This window comes from Argopecten irradians, chromosome 6 (assembly GCF_041381155.1).
Source record: "Argopecten irradians isolate NY chromosome 6, Ai_NY, whole genome shotgun sequence".
Taxonomy (NCBI): domain Eukaryota; kingdom Metazoa; phylum Mollusca; class Bivalvia; order Pectinida; family Pectinidae; genus Argopecten; species Argopecten irradians.
In genome coordinates, this window is record NC_091139.1 from 34,278,080 (window position 1) to 34,295,718 (window position 17,639).

The 17,639-nt window shown below is 32.4% G+C and overlaps 1 protein-coding gene and 1 long non-coding RNA gene across 5 annotated transcripts in view; one reads left to right on the top strand and one right to left on the bottom strand.

The window, feature by feature from the left end:
• LOC138325704 (leucine-rich repeat-containing protein 74A-like) lies at positions 1–17,347 on the bottom strand. 4 transcript variants are annotated; one of them, XM_069271538.1, is made up of 14 exons: positions 17,199–17,347; positions 7,394–7,538; positions 6,597–6,769; positions 6,003–6,110; positions 5,629–5,722; positions 4,823–4,872; positions 4,446–4,527; positions 4,128–4,145; positions 3,234–3,322; positions 2,434–2,628; positions 2,143–2,238; positions 1,569–1,829; positions 1,145–1,230; positions 1–975 (listed from the first exon to the last, which is right to left on the bottom strand). In XM_069271538.1, the coding sequence occupies exons 2-14, from the start codon at positions 7,518–7,520 to the stop codon at positions 882–884; spliced, it is 1,473 nt and encodes a 490-aa protein (XP_069127639.1). In that variant the 5' UTR covers positions 7,521–7,538; positions 17,199–17,347; the 3' UTR covers positions 1–881. The 4 variants fall into 4 exon arrangements, with proteins under 4 accessions (XP_069127639.1, XP_069127636.1, XP_069127640.1 ...); XM_069271535.1 differs by lacking the exon at positions 17,199–17,347 and adding an exon at positions 16,634–17,003; XM_069271539.1 differs by lacking the exon at positions 4,128–4,145.
• The window catches only part of LOC138325707 (uncharacterized), a 15,585-nt gene continuing 5,387 nt past the window's right edge, over positions 7,442–17,639 (top strand). The window contains exon 1 of the long non-coding RNA XR_011208819.1: positions 7,442–7,558. This is a non-coding gene — a long non-coding RNA (uncharacterized lncRNA). The remainder of the gene's footprint in view (positions 7,559–17,639) is intronic.

The following is a 17,639-nucleotide window of genomic DNA, read 5'->3' on the forward strand; positions in this document are numbered from 1 at the left end:
TGACGAATAAATGTTCATTTTATTTTGGCATATAAATTAATACAGAATATCACAAAAATATTTAAGGTAATTTCTTGCAAAATCTCTCTCTCTCTCTCTCTCCACCCTGACAACAATTAAGCATACTCACATGTGTTTAATATATATAAAAATAATATCTTTGATCCAAGCAACGTGGTCGAATATCATGTACATATTTTAATTACTGATCAGAAATAATCTATTTCCCAGCTAAGATAAATGCAACGATCTGTCGATTATCTGCTCGTCAGTGTAGTTTTGCTCTTTTCAGAACAAGATATTTCGAACCAATTTCATATTACAAGACTCTTTCATACGTGGATATATAGGATAGGGATATCCATACATGAAAATTGCGTGATATTTTCAACGCAAATACCGACGAGTCTTTATTGTATGGGTAGCCATGCAATACAGCTTCAGACGACCTATGACCAGTCAGCATTACACGTGTAGGTGAAGAGAAAATTGATATATCTACCAATCTGGCTCCGAAATGTTATTGTTAGCGTATTCGTCGTTCCAACAAAGTTGACTTCACCTGTCAATGGTGTCCATGTGCCAAAGTTTCATGCTGTTGTTTTTCTGTTTTCAATGAATATATTCACACCTTGTTTAATGAAACACACCAATTCTCTGGAATAAAAGACGATTTCCTCCAGTCTTTTCCGTTTAGCACTTAACCTTGGCAGATGTATATTATGCGTTGCCTTTATGGTTGCAGATCTTTTGTTCGAAGGCGTGTTGACATTTCGTGAGATAACATTTATGCAATGATGAAGCATTTTGCTGGGTGATTACAATGGTACCATATCTTGCACTGATGTATCCACGAGTCCACGATATAAATGATCAAGTTTCTAGTACTTCCGTTTGTTTTTAGCCTCTTCTTTCCTTTGTTCTTCCTCGGCCTGACGTTTCTTGGTCACTTCTTTCATCTTTAAGACCACCTCACTGAAAGATTAAATCATTTAGTTAATACAAATACACGATGTTTGTCTTTAGTTGTATGACATAAATGAAAATACTGTATCAGAGTACCACCAATCAATATTCGAATAGCCACAAGGAAATAAATTTGATGCATTAGATCGCTTCGTTTTAAAATAAGTCACTTATTTACCTAAAATCAAGATCACCATCTCCGTCTATATCTATAAATTGAATGAGCTTGTCCACTTGGTAATCTGTAAGGTCGATCTTCGCCTCCTGGAAAATCACAAGGAAAAAAAAGTTATTTTACTGGATGCTGCTAAAGTTTAGGTATTACAGAAAATATCGGTGATTGCAATTTCGTTATTATGTTGGAAAAATATTATGAGTATTATATAAAATGAAACCAATTCAACCATGAATAATTTCACAATATCTGTATGATTTAAAAAAAAACCCTTAGAACACGACCAGAGGGTTCGTAAAAATGAGCGTCTTTAGTTAAATCGTCAACGATCATTATACCATGCTTATATATCTTTAATATAGTTATGATATGGAAAGTTATGTACTGTACCATCTAATTCAATTTTTTTTAAATGCTTCATACTTGCCTTAATTCCTTCACGAAATTCGTCATAGTCCACACTATTACTTCCGTCGTCATCAAATCTAGCGAAGAGCTCCGAGATGGTAAGGTTATGTCTGTCCATGTATTCTTTAATGGTAAGTAATGCGTCTTCCCCGACGTCTATAGAACCGGCCATCTTACGTTTACCGTACATATCACTGTAGCCAAACTTTATCTCCAGGTCCGGGTGCTTCTCTTTCAGTCCATCGACCTTCTCCTGGAATCTTGGTCCTAAGATCACGTCCTGCATAAATAAGATAAATGGCTTCATTATGCGGTTGCATATGGTATTGAGAATATCTTATGTATTTGCGTATTACAGAGTTATGTCCCATTGCGGATAGGCATTGATTGTGAGTAAAACGTCATACTTGTCAGAAAAAAGACATGAATTTTAAGGAAAAAATGACGTCACAATGAATACCTTCGCAAGGGAGCTGTTGTATGCAAAGACGGTATAGCCCCTTTTAATTTCGATTTATCAGTTTAAGAAAGGCATAGCATCATTAACACACATCATTTGAAACAAAGGTCATCTACATTTCCATTAACCCTACCGTCATATCCAGCACCGTGAGCTTGGTTGATTCCATTTGATCAAACATTTCAATGGCGGCGTCTGCAGCTTCCTCGGGTATATTGTTTTTCCCGATCTGAAATCACACCCATAGTTACCAATTATGTTTTGTTGAATTAAATATCGACATTGTATACTAGAAGGATATTTTCTGGACAGTGAATAATGGTCGTCAGTTATCAAAACTGTAAATTACTAAATCGACGATATATATTGATATGAGTCAAAACTGTTTTATTTATTTCAAAGGATACATTGATATTGGCCTTACCCGTAGCTCTTGAAGTGTGTCGTTGTTTTTTAGACCCTTCAAAACGCCAGCGAATCCTTCGGGACCTATTCTACAACTTGAAATGTCAAGGACTTCTATGACATTGTTATTGCTAATAGCGTCCCCGAAGTCCTTTCCGCCTCCGTCATCTAGACCATTCCACGAGACGTTCAAATACTTCAAGTAGGCGTTTTCCTGAAACCAGCACAAAGAGGCGAAAGATTACATAGTTTTCATGTCATATAATATGGATATTATCGAAGTAAGACAATATAAATGGTTGACGTATAAACAAACCAATAATTCTAAGCCAAATCTAGATTACACGAAGTTATATAGCAAAAAACAGAATGCGTATCGATTTGTAATGACACCAGTTGCTCTTTGAACAAAAATTCAATCAATGTTCATCCTAAATCAATATCCTAATTAATTGAAAGATATAAAGTTTTTTGATAACGACACCGCGAGTTGTATATCATAAAACATTAATTACGCTTAACTTTTAACTGTAAAGTATTAATTGATTTACATGTATCAGCCAATCGCTATCCAAATAGTTTGTGTATTACATCCACCGATATAGCAATAAGCAGTGCTTGTATAAAATGTTTTATTCATCATTATATAGAACATTGTTATAATGATACACAATATATTCTCTAAAAATCATCTATAGGAAACATGATGATAGAACCTTAGGATATAGATCAGAATTTAGAAATTACTTACCTCCGAAAGTTAAATATATGCACTTGTAAATATTGTTGATAATATTAGTAATGAAGAAGGGTACCAACCTTCATCCCTACAGCCAGGTGTTTTGCCCCGATCAGTCTGAATTGGTTCCAGCTAAGGTCTAATGCCAGTAAAGCACGGTTGGCGTCGGCTGGGGAAAACAGTCAGCATCATTGATATTCAAGTTGGACTATTTTACCAGTATGTAAATAATGCTAATTGATTGTGCTTCCATAATTTTGTAATGATTTTCCTAATTGCCACATTTTTTATTTATCATCCCTATAACAATAAAGTTACATGGAAACATTTTTGTTCGTCGAAACATCACCAAAAAAAGAACAATTTAGGACAACGCTAGACCAGGGTAATACCATCCACACTACGCGAATAGTCATTTCCATAACCATTATGCTTGTGTCTGTTTAAACATAAGCCGAGATTGATCAAAGATACTTACCATCATGACTGATATTAATAATGTAATGTCGCGGTTTGTTATATCTATCTCTTAGCATATGTATCAAATAAATAAACATGCACAATTTTCGATCGCAGCTGAAGATATATAGATCTACACAAGTTTTAGTGTAGCATTAGTTGGTAATCGATCTGTATTATTCTTTATTGTGATACCTATGGTATGGTTAGTATGAGAGGAAAAGGGGTGTCTGTCTTCCTCCATTTTGCATAGGAGTATCTTGTTATCCAAGAAATCATATGTTATTGAGAATTGACGATACTTGCTGACTGTACGTGTTATGTTAGACCTTATATCATGCTATTTAAATGTTATTTAGTCTGTAGTTCCTTAATTAATTGTTGTTATGTTAACTTGTGGTAATATGTTTAGTGTTTTGAGTATTCTTTCGATGAACTAGTGTTGTTTTATATATTAAGGAAGTCAGATGTTTTATTTACTATTTATTGTTTTTATATTTATGTGATTTACTTACTACTCTTACGTGGAAATGCTAAAATGTCAAAATATATGTAAATCTGAATACTTTTTTTAAAATATCACATAGACAAAATCTTGCATATATTTCAAGATACATGTAGCTGAAAAGCACGTCCGACTACTAAATACATATATCTAATCGATTCAATGCCTAAATATGACTGTGAAAACATTTACATTACATACTTCCAGAAGAAATCAAGATAATTTTACCATGAAATCTCAAAAGCACGAAAAGTATTAAAAAGTACTGAAATATGTTTTGCAAATGGGTACTCAATTTTACTGATACAAGACCTAATAGGATACTCACAAATCATCTTTTCGAACTCTGGTCCTGATAGATCCCCGAACTCGTTGTGACTGAGGTCAACATGTTCTAGACTAGAATGATCCTAAAAAGAAATGTAAGCATAAACAACAAGAAATGTTTGGGTTTCCGGTATCTGTCAATAATCTGTCAATACTTAACTTCATACATAACTGAGAAAGATTTTAGTGGTTGAGGGACGCCAGACGTCCAGGGATAAAATACTCGACTCAGAAGCTGATAATTTTATTATACAATGCTTCATATATTCGATCTAAAAAGAAGCGAATTTGTATGCAGCAGATAAATATACGAACATCAACTGCCTTGTTATATAAAGAACGATCTGTCATATTTGAAGATTACAACACAGCACTTACCTGGATGGCTTTTGTGAGATATATTGCGTCCTGGTCTGTGAACTGATTACCTACATAAACACGAAACAAAATGTAGCAGTTTTATATCTATCCTTGGTTAACTGATTACCTACATAAACACGAAACAAAATGTAGCAGTTTTATATCTATCCTTGGTTAACTGATTACCTACATAAACACGAAACAAAATGTAGCAGTTTTATATCTATCCTTGGTTAGCTGATTACCTACATAAACATGAAACAAAATGTAGCAGTTTTATATCTATCCTTGGTTAACTGATTACCTACATAAACACGAAACAAAATGCAGCAGTTCTATATCTATCCTTGGTTAACTGATTACCTACATAAACACGAAACAAAATGCAGCAGTTCTATATCTATCCTTGGTTAACTGATTACCTACATAAACACGAAACAAAATGTGACAGTTCTATATGTATATATCCATGTTAGAAATGTCTATTTCTGTTTAATATGCCTACGTATTAGATACATAATGAGTGTGAGTTTTTGACTGAAAATCAAAAATACTGTAAACGTTCTTACATTAGCGCTAATTTAAAGTTAGTGCGAACATTATAGCGCTTTTTGCGTTGTCTTTGAACCATTAATTCATGCACAACGGTAAATATTTGATATTTCTGTATTTCTGGTATTCAACCATCGAATTGCGCTGCTTTACATCCGCGCTAATAAATCATAATTTGCGATTTTTCGCATTTGCACTACTTTACAGGAATACGTGTTATAACACTGCCTTTTTATAGTACTGGTCGGGTAAGTGATTTCCGCGATACTTACTTGATAGGTTAAGATATCGAATGACTTTATTCTCTCGCAACATTAATCCCATCACCTTGGCACCATACGTTCCTAGGCTGTTTTCAGACAAATCCTGGATAAAAGAATAATGCAGGGATTTTACCAAAATGCTTGTACTATAGTGATCCGTAGTTCTAATCAAATACAGACCAGATTCAAACAATAATATACTCTAAACTTGTTCGAAGAAATCTGAGAATACACTGTCAGAAAATGCTCATCGTACAAACAGATCAACCAGTTTCAGTAATCAATTGTATCGCTTACTATATGGTGTTTTCATATTTCGAAAATTGAAATAACAAGCTTCTTCTGGATTTCTTATATTGTATAGTTTGCATGTCTGTACCTACCAAATCTGTGATGGACATATTCTCCGTCATCATTTGCTGTATACATAACACTCCAGCATTGTCTATACAGTTGCCCTTCAGAATTAGTGATGTCACTGAAGAATTTACCTAAAATCACAGAAATAAAGACGTGATTAAAAAAAATAATGTAGTGATTGCATATGCTATATTCTCTTTGTCAGGCTTTCTACAAGATATTGTACCATTGTGTTTGTTGATTTTGAAATTTAGGAACTTAAGGGAAAGGAAAATGACACACGTAGGTCCATAATAATAGAAAAAGTGACCGGGTATGATATCCTAATAGATGTTTTCGGCCATGTTCTTCAAGGAAATAACAATCTTAAGAAGGCGACTGTTTCTCTTAATGAACATGTACAAGCAAATATTTATGACCTCCAAGAACCGTTCTTAAATGACCATAGTTATACAAAATGCAGTCAATCTAAGCAAACTATTGTAGAAAGTCGTTGAATGAATCACTCTTCCCAAACTAAAGAGATATTCAAGATTGACAACCCCTATTTGATAATTCTATACGGTGTTATTGCAACAAAGAAATTGAATTTAAATACGAAAACATAGGAAACAAACCACGAGTGCTACAGAAACAGCCATGACTCCTTTTGGTCCCAAACCATAGTTGGTCAGATCAACGTCCTTCTCAGTAAGTTTCCGGAGAAACAGAGAGGAGGGGATGACGCCATATTTCTTACACGCCCTCTCGTACGTCCGTTTGCCTGTTTCATCATAAGGCACTGTGGGCACTGTTAATTGAAACATAGATAATAATGCATATTATATATGTAGCAGAATAATCAATCAACAGTGTATATTAATTCTCCATGCAAAGATATTGTCATTGACGTTATACTAGTACTCAGAGTTTCTTAAAAACATTCAAAAATGGGGAAGGAATTTTCATCTTCGCTATTGTCAGAATCGTTCCTGCTACCCCATTATATGCTCGTTCCTGCTACCCCATTATATGCTCGTAAATGGAGATTAGATTTGGATTCTTATATTGTTTCTCCCTAACATACATGTACCATATTTCTGTAACGACTCCTTTGACACCGCCACTATAAACATGTCCGTTTCAGAACTTTCTACACCTGCTTAACATAAACGGAATGTGACGACTGGTTGGTCCGTTAGAAGTATTATGTAACCGGGTGGGTCTGTTGTATGGCGTCTTTGGTGTCCTATGTCAGTAAAATAAAATAAGCACTTGTCCAAAAAGTAATTGTTTTTAGTTTTGCAGTCACAGTAAGTTCTCATTTTCAAAAGAATCAAGTCAAATAAATTTAACAGGATACAGATTTCTGGGAAAAGGTTTCACGTTGAAAGTAATATACATCTAAGACTACTAAGAAGTAGTATCACGTTACCTTTCAGATCCAGTACCGTCTCCGTATCATCGTCTACAGAGGCCCGCTTCCGGTTCTTACTTTGCCTGCGCAGGTCTAGGCCTCTTGGCGTGCCAGCCTGTTTAGTTTCTGGTCCTTCGACGGACATTCGACCCCACAGCCGACTCTGAAATACAGAAATGATCAGTAAATTATCGAATATATTGATTACATTGGATCCTGGACCTCCATCTATAATCCTCTCAATTTCCGCTCTTGTCTACATGTCAGAGGATAACCTGAAGTGGTCATTCCAATGAATAATAACGGGATTAAAACAATAAATAAAATCGAAATCGCTGCCTCGTCCCTTTGCAGGCGCACGTCATATTATTGATAACTGACGTGTTTATCAACGCTCATCTTTATCGATGTACCGTTCAAACGGAATAGAAAGATCAGCAAAACCTATTTAATTTACATTGGAATAAAAGAAACATTCAGGTGTAAAGAAATTAATCTCCCACTGGGATCCATATAAAGATTTCTGAATATATGATTAATTTCAAAATCCACAGAAATTATTATCATACCATAGTAATCGGTTTTAAAATTCTGACGTGTTTGTCTTCAAAGCCGCTGATATGTATGTGTACAGATGATTCGATATAGCGCATTAGTCATTGGTAATATAAAAATGAGAATTATACTTGCGAAGTTTATGTAAAGATCAATATATTTGTAAGAAGAATTTTTTGTATGCTTTTGAAAATCTCGGTAAGACTCCATAGCCTATTGTATCCCACTGTTTATACACACAAACAATTGTTTACATAGTATAGTTAGTATCGAACCATCGCGTACTTCAAATTATTACACTTAATATCAAAGTCAGTGTTGAGGTCTTTATTTGCATTGAAGTATAAGTCAAGTTTGACACATTATTAAAAAGTTCTTTCTATAAGTACCGAGTTATCAATGGAAATTGTTCTCTGGTCCGAGTAGATAAGGGGATGAGGGTGTGTATAGCTACACTTAATAACGGTTTTAATATAGTCAAGTTCAAAAGAGCTTTGAATCTTCTGTTTGCTTAAATCTGAAATGAAATATATCAATCCTGATCAATATGTAAATAACTAACCCCTGCAAGCGTCATGCGGACTTGGCTGTTGCTTGCATAAAGCTGCGTGCTGTGCCTTCACAAAGCAAGACCTCATGAGTAGACACAATGATTTGAAATCGTTTACCCCGGGTAAATAAAGACAGAGTGAGGGAATATTATCATTGGACATACAAGAACAAGATATAATTGTAACTAATGTATCAACTATTTTAAAAATGATATATTTTGGTTACATACCAACAGGGATCTATTGATTTGTATGAAGTTGACTTTGCTTTTAAAAAATGGTATCCTGCAAAATTGCATTCAATTTTCATTCTCATTTAATCTAATTAATTTAATTTAATTATTTTTTATTTCTTGCTGGTTTGATTTTCTTGAGAAAGTGATAATTTTTTTAGGAACTGGCACAATTAGCAGATCCCAAGAGAAAACGTTGCTTATAATTACTTCTTAGATATTTTAACCTCACACTCTTTGCAATATCAACATATATTTCACAAGTGTCCAGATTTTAATTTCTGGTATATGAATCGCTCGTTGAATTGTATTCAACCTCTTCCAATTTAAGTATACAAAGTTGTTCAAATGTTTATTCTTATCAATTAAAGTAGATATATGGGAGGCGATAATAAATTTTGTGTAACGAATCATGCCCCTGATAAAGAAGTGCCCACGCCCAACGCCTTAATCATTAATACTTAATTAAAATTGCTACATGTTTAGAACTGAGAAGCACATAAGTATTGTCAACACATTTGCATCCAGAATTTAAATGTTGACTGTAAACCTCTTTAAGATTATTTGAAAGTAGGTTTTTTTCACAGTATGAATTCATTCCTTAAACTTGAAATGAAATTCTTTAATCGTTATTTAGAACACCATAAAGTGTTAGCAAACACGATTAACTTGTATGTATTCATTCACTTTCATTAATAATCTACATTTTTTGTAATTTTTTTTGTAATTTTGAGTATAAAAGTAAAGAGAAAATATGACATTAATTCCCATACCTCTGAATCGATAGTCAACCCTACACAACATTTTGCGCCGTTATAAAAATAGTACATATCCGTACATATCCTGTACTTTGTATATAGCCAATAAACTATACATTGTTTTACGTGGGGTCTAGAGCAACGGTGAGAAATGGGCGTCCTTACGGAACTTAAACACGTGCATCGATGCTAAAGATATATTTCAAGGTTTAGATATTGAACTTCGACTAGTTTATCTGATTCTCTTGAGAAGTTACCTTTTTGAAAGAGATTGATTTATGTGATTTTGCTGCTATCAACAACATTACTACATAGATAAGTATGGGTCTAGTCACATACACCAAGGGCAAGGCCAGGCCAGGCCAGCAATGGTGTAAGAAATATTCTCTATGTTGGTGTTTAATTCATGGCATTGTTAAATTGTAAACTATTATAACTGTATAAGAATTGATCCTTGATTATGTTTTTTTTATTAAATGATCAAAGGATGCGAATACTGGAAAGAAGAAAGCTTGATCTACGAGGATGGTAAAGTATTTATGATTATGATTAGAAAATCAAGGAAATGTCCAATGCTTCATTAAATGTAGATTTTAATACTAAGTACCTTATCATCTTTTAATTGATATAAAAATGATCAATATTCTAAATAATGTAAAAATGAATCAATAATACTCTATCATCTCCTAAATGATGTAAAAATGAATCAATAATACTCTATCATCTCCTAAAATGATGAAAAAATGAATCAATGAATACTCTATCATCTCCTAAATGATGTAAAAATGAATCAATAATACTCTATCATCTCCTAAATGATGTAAAAATGAATCAATAATACACTTATCATCTTCTAAATGATGTAAAAATGAATCAATAATACTCTATCATCTCCTAAATGATGTAAAAATGAATCAATAATACTCTATCATCTCCTAAATGATGTAAAAATGAATCAATAATACTCTATCATCTCCTAAATAATGTAAAAATGAATCAATAATACCTTATCATCTCTAAATGATGTAAAAATGAATCAATAATACTCTATCATCTCCTAAATGATGTAAAAATGAATCAATAATACTCTATCATCTCCTAAATGATGTAAAAATGAATCAATAATACCTTATCATCTTCTAAATGATGTAAAAATGAATCAATAATACTCTATCATCTCCTAAATTATGTAAAAATGAATCAATAATACCTTATCATCTTCTAAATGATGTAAAAATGAATCAATAATACTCTATCCTTCAAATATCATCTCTAAATGATGTAAAAATGAATCAATAATACCTTATCATCTCCTAAATGATGTAAAAATGAATCAATAATACTCTATCATCTCCTAAATGATGTAAAAATGAATCAATAATACTCTATCATCTCCTAAATGATGTAAAAATGAATCAATAATACCTTATCATCTTCTAAATGATGTAAAAATGAATCAATAATACTCTATCATCTCCTAAATGATGTAAAAATGAATCAATAATACTCTATCATCTCCTAAATGATGTAAAAATGAATCAATAATACTCTATCATCTCCTAAATGATGTAAAAATGAATCAATAATACTCTATCATCTCCTAAATAGAATGATGTAAAAATGAATCAATAATACTCTATCATCTCCTAAATGATGTAAAAATGAATCAATAATACTCTATCATCTCCTAAATGATGTAAAAATGAATCAATAATACTCTATCATCTCCTAAATGATGTAAAAATGAATAAATAATACTCTATCATCTCCTAAATGATGTAAAAATGAATCAATAATAACTCTATCATTTCCTAAATGATGTAAAAATGAATCAATAATACTCTATCATCTTCTAAATGATGTAAAAATGAATCAATAATACTCTATCATTTCCTAAATAATGTAAAAATGAATCAATAATAATCTATCATTTCCTAAATGATGTAAAAATGATTCAATAATACTCTATCATCTCCTAAATGATGTAAAAATGAATCAATAATACTCTATCATCTCCTAAATGATGTAAAAATGAATCAATAATACTCTATCATCTCCTAAATGATGTAAAAATGAATCAATAATACTCTATCATTCCTGAATGATGTAACAATATGTCAATAATAATACTCTATCATCTTCTAAAAATGTAAAAATGAATCAATAATACTCTATCATCTTCTACGTGATGTAAAAATGAATCAATAATACTCTATCATTTCCTAAATAATGTAAAAATGAATCAATAATAATCTATCATTTCCTAAATGCTGTAAAAATGAATCAATAATACCCTATCATTTCCTAAATGCTGTAAAAATGAATCAATAATACCCTATCATCTTCTAAATGATGTAACAACTAGTCAATAATACTCTATCATCTTCTAAATGATGTAAAAAATAATTACGATTGACGTGATCGAGTAACAGAAAATAAGTAAATATCTAAAGTAAAAGTGAAATGTATTTTTCGGTTTTGTGTTTAGATAATTTCTTTAATTATTCATTCAGTGAGTGGAACATGTGATATGAAACACCATACATTCGGTCGTCATTATTAAGAACCAAAATAGAACAAATTGGGTACAGCATTGTCGATGGATCTCGTTTTATTTATGGAAATTGTTAGTTTTTTAGGAACAAATTTGTCAATTATATCAATTCGACGGATAGTAATTAGCACAAGCAACAGTGTTAAAATTCAATTATTCTTATTTATTGAATAAACTGCGACTAAATTAGGACAAACCTCTCATTACATGCGTACATTGTGTAGCTATTATGTGATTCTAAAATGTGAAACCTGCACTGTAATTGATTTATCTATAGTTAGCAAGTGCGTGTAATTCTGCTATTGTCCATAGTTTACTTTTGTCTCGACTATCTGACACGACATATGAATACGTAGCTGGATTGACGTAGTAATATTTGTTTAAATATGACGGTTTTGGCTAAACACAATGCTATTTATTTATTGACATTATAAATGATGGACACATTTTATTCAAAATCATCTATATCAAGGAGATCTTAATTAGTCACAAGTAAAAACCATTTAAAATAGGTGCCAATTTTATGAGCAATGAGTCCCGCAGTACACATTTACAGTGGAAACACTTTTCATCTATCGTCATAAAACCTAAATACCTGTATTATTTCTTCCTAACAATTTTTGGGACAAAAAGGGTGTTTTTGTATATTTGTCTGTACATAGGTTTAATTGAACATTATAAATATTATTATACATGTTTTATGTAAGATTAAGTTATTTAAGATACAACAAAGAATAGAAACCTACCGAGATATTTGTGGAAACCATGTACTAGTACATTTCTGAAGACACTCGGGTGTATACAATCGGATACGTTTGTTGGGTTCATTAGATTTTCATCAACGTAAATCACTTCTACTTTCACCTTATGATTAGATCAATGTTGTTAAGATTTTACTAACATTATATTTCAACTTAACTACTCTGTATATATAAATAACGTATACCCAATTTAATCGCCCTGAAGAAGATAAATGGTAATTTTGATTATCAATATTTAACCGACTTTTAAAGGTAAGATAAAGCTAGCGCACACAATGCACCGATGTTTCTATAATAGATTGTTGACACTTGAAGGCCTTTGTTATCAGGAATAGTAAATTTCTTTATTGACGGTGGATTTTTAGACTTGTAAAAAGCATAGATCTCACTAAACATTCATTTAAGACTATTCTTGAGTAGGCAGAAAATGTCATTTACGCCCAATTAAGCACGCGGTCTGATCTAAATCGGCGTATCAAACATATGAGACGACTATTCTGGTATTGAATGTGGAAAATAAAGATATATGTTTACAGTTGGAATCCACAAACCACCGGTTTTATTTAACTTAATGTCGTGACTGATGCTATCGACGAATGGCGTTAGGTGTAACATAGATGTATGACAATTGTTTTAATGCTATTGTCTCTTGTAAATTTACAAATCTGCCATAAATGTTCATGTATTAATTGAATAATTACTTTTCGACATCTTTTATGACATGTCGAATATTAAGCATTCATCAAATGATGATAACGTTACATGACATGTATAATAATACATTAAACAAAATATTGGTGAATAGTCGGGCAAAGGAAGGCTTAAGTCGGTTAAAATGGTATTAATATATCCAGTATAATTTCTTATGAAATAGAAAAATAAGATAACCTGTCATAATCGCTCTGCACGCGAGGAAATTCATTTATAGTAAAGTAATCCTAAAACGTCCTCCCGGCTGCCTATATCCGTGTTGACATTCCCACACAGCCTCGCTTTCAGAATCTATTTTTTGAACAGTGGTAAATTTATATGGGGCTTTCCATAATTTCAATGGTCTAAACTGGACAAAGTAGGCACAATTTGATCGTCATTTTGATATGTAAGGACTTTTGGAAAGCCAATGAACGCATTTATACTAGTTTTCATTGCCCGACTATGCACTTTAAACAAAATATTGGTGAATGATACACTATCTGATAGATATTTTCTATATATATATATAAATGAAAATGTATACATTAGAAATAGGGGCATATTGAGCATTGAGCAATTAACATTCAAAACCGTGCAGCACGTATATTCCTGGGAGTAACGAGAAATACCTCTAATATAGCAAAGGCTGGTGACATGGGTTGGATCTCCTGCGTAGGAAAACAATACATTGAAGTGTTCCGTGTTTACTGTCGGCTTCAATCATTGTCACGTGACAGGCTATTACATAAGGTCACCAAATGGTCGTCTAGGAGAGGAAAGTCGTGGTACAAAAGAACTTATCAGATAGCCCGAGAATATGAAATCAAAGACATAATAATCGGCGAAATCAAACGCAAAATATTCATACGCGAGGAACAAAAAATGGTTACAGAAGTTATGGAATGACGTGAAAGGTAACAAGCTGAGAACTTATAGTAAGTTCAAAAAAAGATCTACAGCCGGAACCGTATGTAACTTGTTCGTTACCATGACCACACCTTAGTATCTTAGCTAAACTAATTAAGATGTGGTAGTTTATCACTGCATATAGAAATAGGCCGCTTCACTAACCTATGCCCATGACCCTTTACAAGAAAGACTGTGTAAATATTGTAATTTTAACGAAATTGAGACTGAGTCACTTTTTTATATGACTGTGCCTTTTATAATGAAGAGCGCTAAACACTTTTGAACAGAGCTAATAGTATCAATAATGACTTTTTAAAGTAAAGTTCTGATGAAAATTTTTATTTCATGATGTCAAACAGTGAAATTCAGTTGATTTAAGCTAGTTCTATATTCAGTTTTTTAAAGAAAATACGTTCAATTTATTTTTAGGTACATTTTGTGATAGTTATGTCGTGTATTATACATAATGTTTATATTTCAACAGTGTCTCGTAAGTATTTTAGGCGGGACATTTTAATTCGAATATATATTATTATACGTTTGAAAACATATGTGAGACTTTAATAAGATAAATTATTTTATATTATCATTTTTATAGTAATATGTAAACTACCTGAGCATCAGGTGAAAATCTCCATTAAGGTAATCGTTTGATAATGAGTGTGATATATGGTAAATTAGGTATCTTATTTTTATGTATTTAACCGATTAACGTCATTGGACCGTGTCCGTATTTGTGAATGGCCTTTAATAGGCTTTTACGGTTAGAATAGTTTCATGTAACCTTTAAAGACTTATATAACCAGATCATCATTACAGTGTAATTATTTGGTCACGGAAGGTACATAATGACCGATTGAGAGGCTAACGTGGGAGGATGGAAAGATAGCGGCTTGTCCACTTTTCATGGCAGTCTATATAGTTGTGTAATAAACATCGATGAATTTAATGGATTGGATAGGTTAAGATTAACCATAGGAAGGTCATCATTTAGTGATATGTATAATCTATAAATGGAATGTATTTAATTCCCCTCATATTAAGTTAATTGACTATTTCTGTCTAATCTACTTGTGAGGAGTCAGATGACTGTTTACCAACAACAAACACATACATAGCTGATACATTAATGATTACTATTACCTTAGATAAAAAACTGAAATTATATTATATTTTTTCCACCTAGAATGGTAATTTTAAAAGTTAAACATAAACATCTTAGTTAAGGTGAACCATTGAACCTTTTGAAAACTTCAGGACGTGATCATTTCGTTACGAAGATTTGGGCAATAATAATCTGGTTTAATTTGGTAATGCAAGAAATAACAACAACGTGCTAAGACGCTTGACCTTCGTTACGAAGATTTGGGCAATAATAATCTGGTTTAATTTGGTAATGCAAGAAATAACAACAACGTGCTAAGACGCTTGACCTGTGTTTGACAAAAGGGAGCAACGTTTCCTGAACTCTATACTTAGGTTTACTGAGGTAATAGACTAAAGGAACGCCTTACAGTCACCATCATAACTTTCTATACCTTTCACTTGTCACTATGTTTAGCGGTATGCCCGTTGCTAAATTCCATTGCGTCAGGTATATTTCTTTACTGTTCCACTTTGTTGATACGGGCCATAATTCAATATAAGAAGGCAGGCTTTTTGCTCTTTACTGTTAAAAATTTTGATTTTAAAGTAATTTTGGTGTACCCATATTTTTGAAAATTACAAAATTGTATACTGTTTGTGTTTAGCAACGATATTTATGGAAAACTGACGTTAATCAAGAACACGTGAAGCGATTTTCAATGATGTTATCATATTCCTTAACATGAACAGGTGTAAATATCACTTATATATTAGATAAACGCCAACGTGTTCATGGTTGCAGAACAGACACTTATTGTTGTTATTAATGCTCTCGCGTTTTGTGTATCTACTGTTATTCAATAAATCATAGGAGAGTAAGGGGACTGACTCTAATACAAAGTTAACATTACGGTATGTTGGAGGTAGAGATATCTTTATCAGTAGAACTAGAGGTGTGAACTGAACGTGATCCCACACCCATTGTAGTCTTACCGTTATCAAATATATTACAATCTCATCTCATTTTTATGAACTCCTCCTCTCGGCGTCATGAAATAACGTCATATTCTGTAAATCGATATGATTTACTGATAAATAATCACCTCATTTTTAATTCTCACGCTTGTGAGAACGGCTACCATACAGAAGAAAACTTACCTTGTACGGCGTGTGGGTTGTAGCTATATATCCAGCCTTAGTTGTTGCCATAATGTAACAATAAATATAAGATTTATCACAAAATTTCCAAACTGTCCTGCTTAACTTTTTGATTTTGAAAAAATATTAAATCACTGTATCTCCGGTCACATAAAATTCACTTAAAAATATGAAAATTTCAATAACATCAATGGTTCTGAAATGTTAAACTCCATTTTGAAAAGGTCACTGCTGTTCCTGAATAAAATCACTCATACTGTATACGTAAATCCATTAGCTGCCACCTCTGTATTTATATATTTGTTAATGCAAACACGCTGTATAAAGCAACAGAGGTGTCCATTATGCGGTCACTTTGTTGTACGTTTGTACAGCGCTGACCAATAGAACAAATATCAACTGTAGGTAAAAGTCATTTACTAATATAGACTAACAATAAGTAACATAATTAAATAATAGAGATTTTAAAGTACCCAGGACCAAACAGATTTTACTGTGTTAAATACATTGACCGTGGCAGATCGTGGTCCTTTAATCAGATTAGTTGAGGATGATCCCATCTTACCTGACAAACAGGAGGGTCCCTTCTATACTTCCTCACAGATCCGTCATACACGCCATTTATGAACGGATTAGGCGATTAAATATATATTCATTAATTTGCTTAATTCTGTACTGGCTTAATGACAGGTTAAAGTAACGGAGCACATGCATTTGTCATATATATATATATATATATATATATATATTCATCTACATTGAAGTCGCCACGACGCTAGGATAACACAGAGCACAGAGGCACATTCAGGGGGAGATCAATCGAATTAATTAATATGAAATATTCTAAAATAAATTTATGATAAAAATAATACAATTTTCCCTATAATATACATGAAGAAACACAATATGAAATTTCATTAAACCTGACAGTGAAATAGCAAGAATATTCATGGAGAATAACTGCATATGTACCCTCTTATTATTTTTAGTTTGCATATATATTGTC

Bases quoted from the DNA above. Each gene is read 5' to 3' on its own strand.
- LOC138325704 (XM_069271535.1), bottom strand. From the start codon at position 16,684: ATGGCAACAACTAAGGCTGGATATATAGCTACAACCCACACGCCGTAC. The intron at 4,528-4,822 runs GTAAGTGCTGTG...ATTTCTTTTTAG, and splicing joins ATCTCACAAAAGCCATCCAG to GATCATTCTAGTCTAGAACA. The intron at 976-1,144 runs GTAAATAAGTGA...TTAATCTTTCAG, and splicing joins GATGGTGATCTTGATTTTAG to TGAGGTGGTCTTAAAGATGA.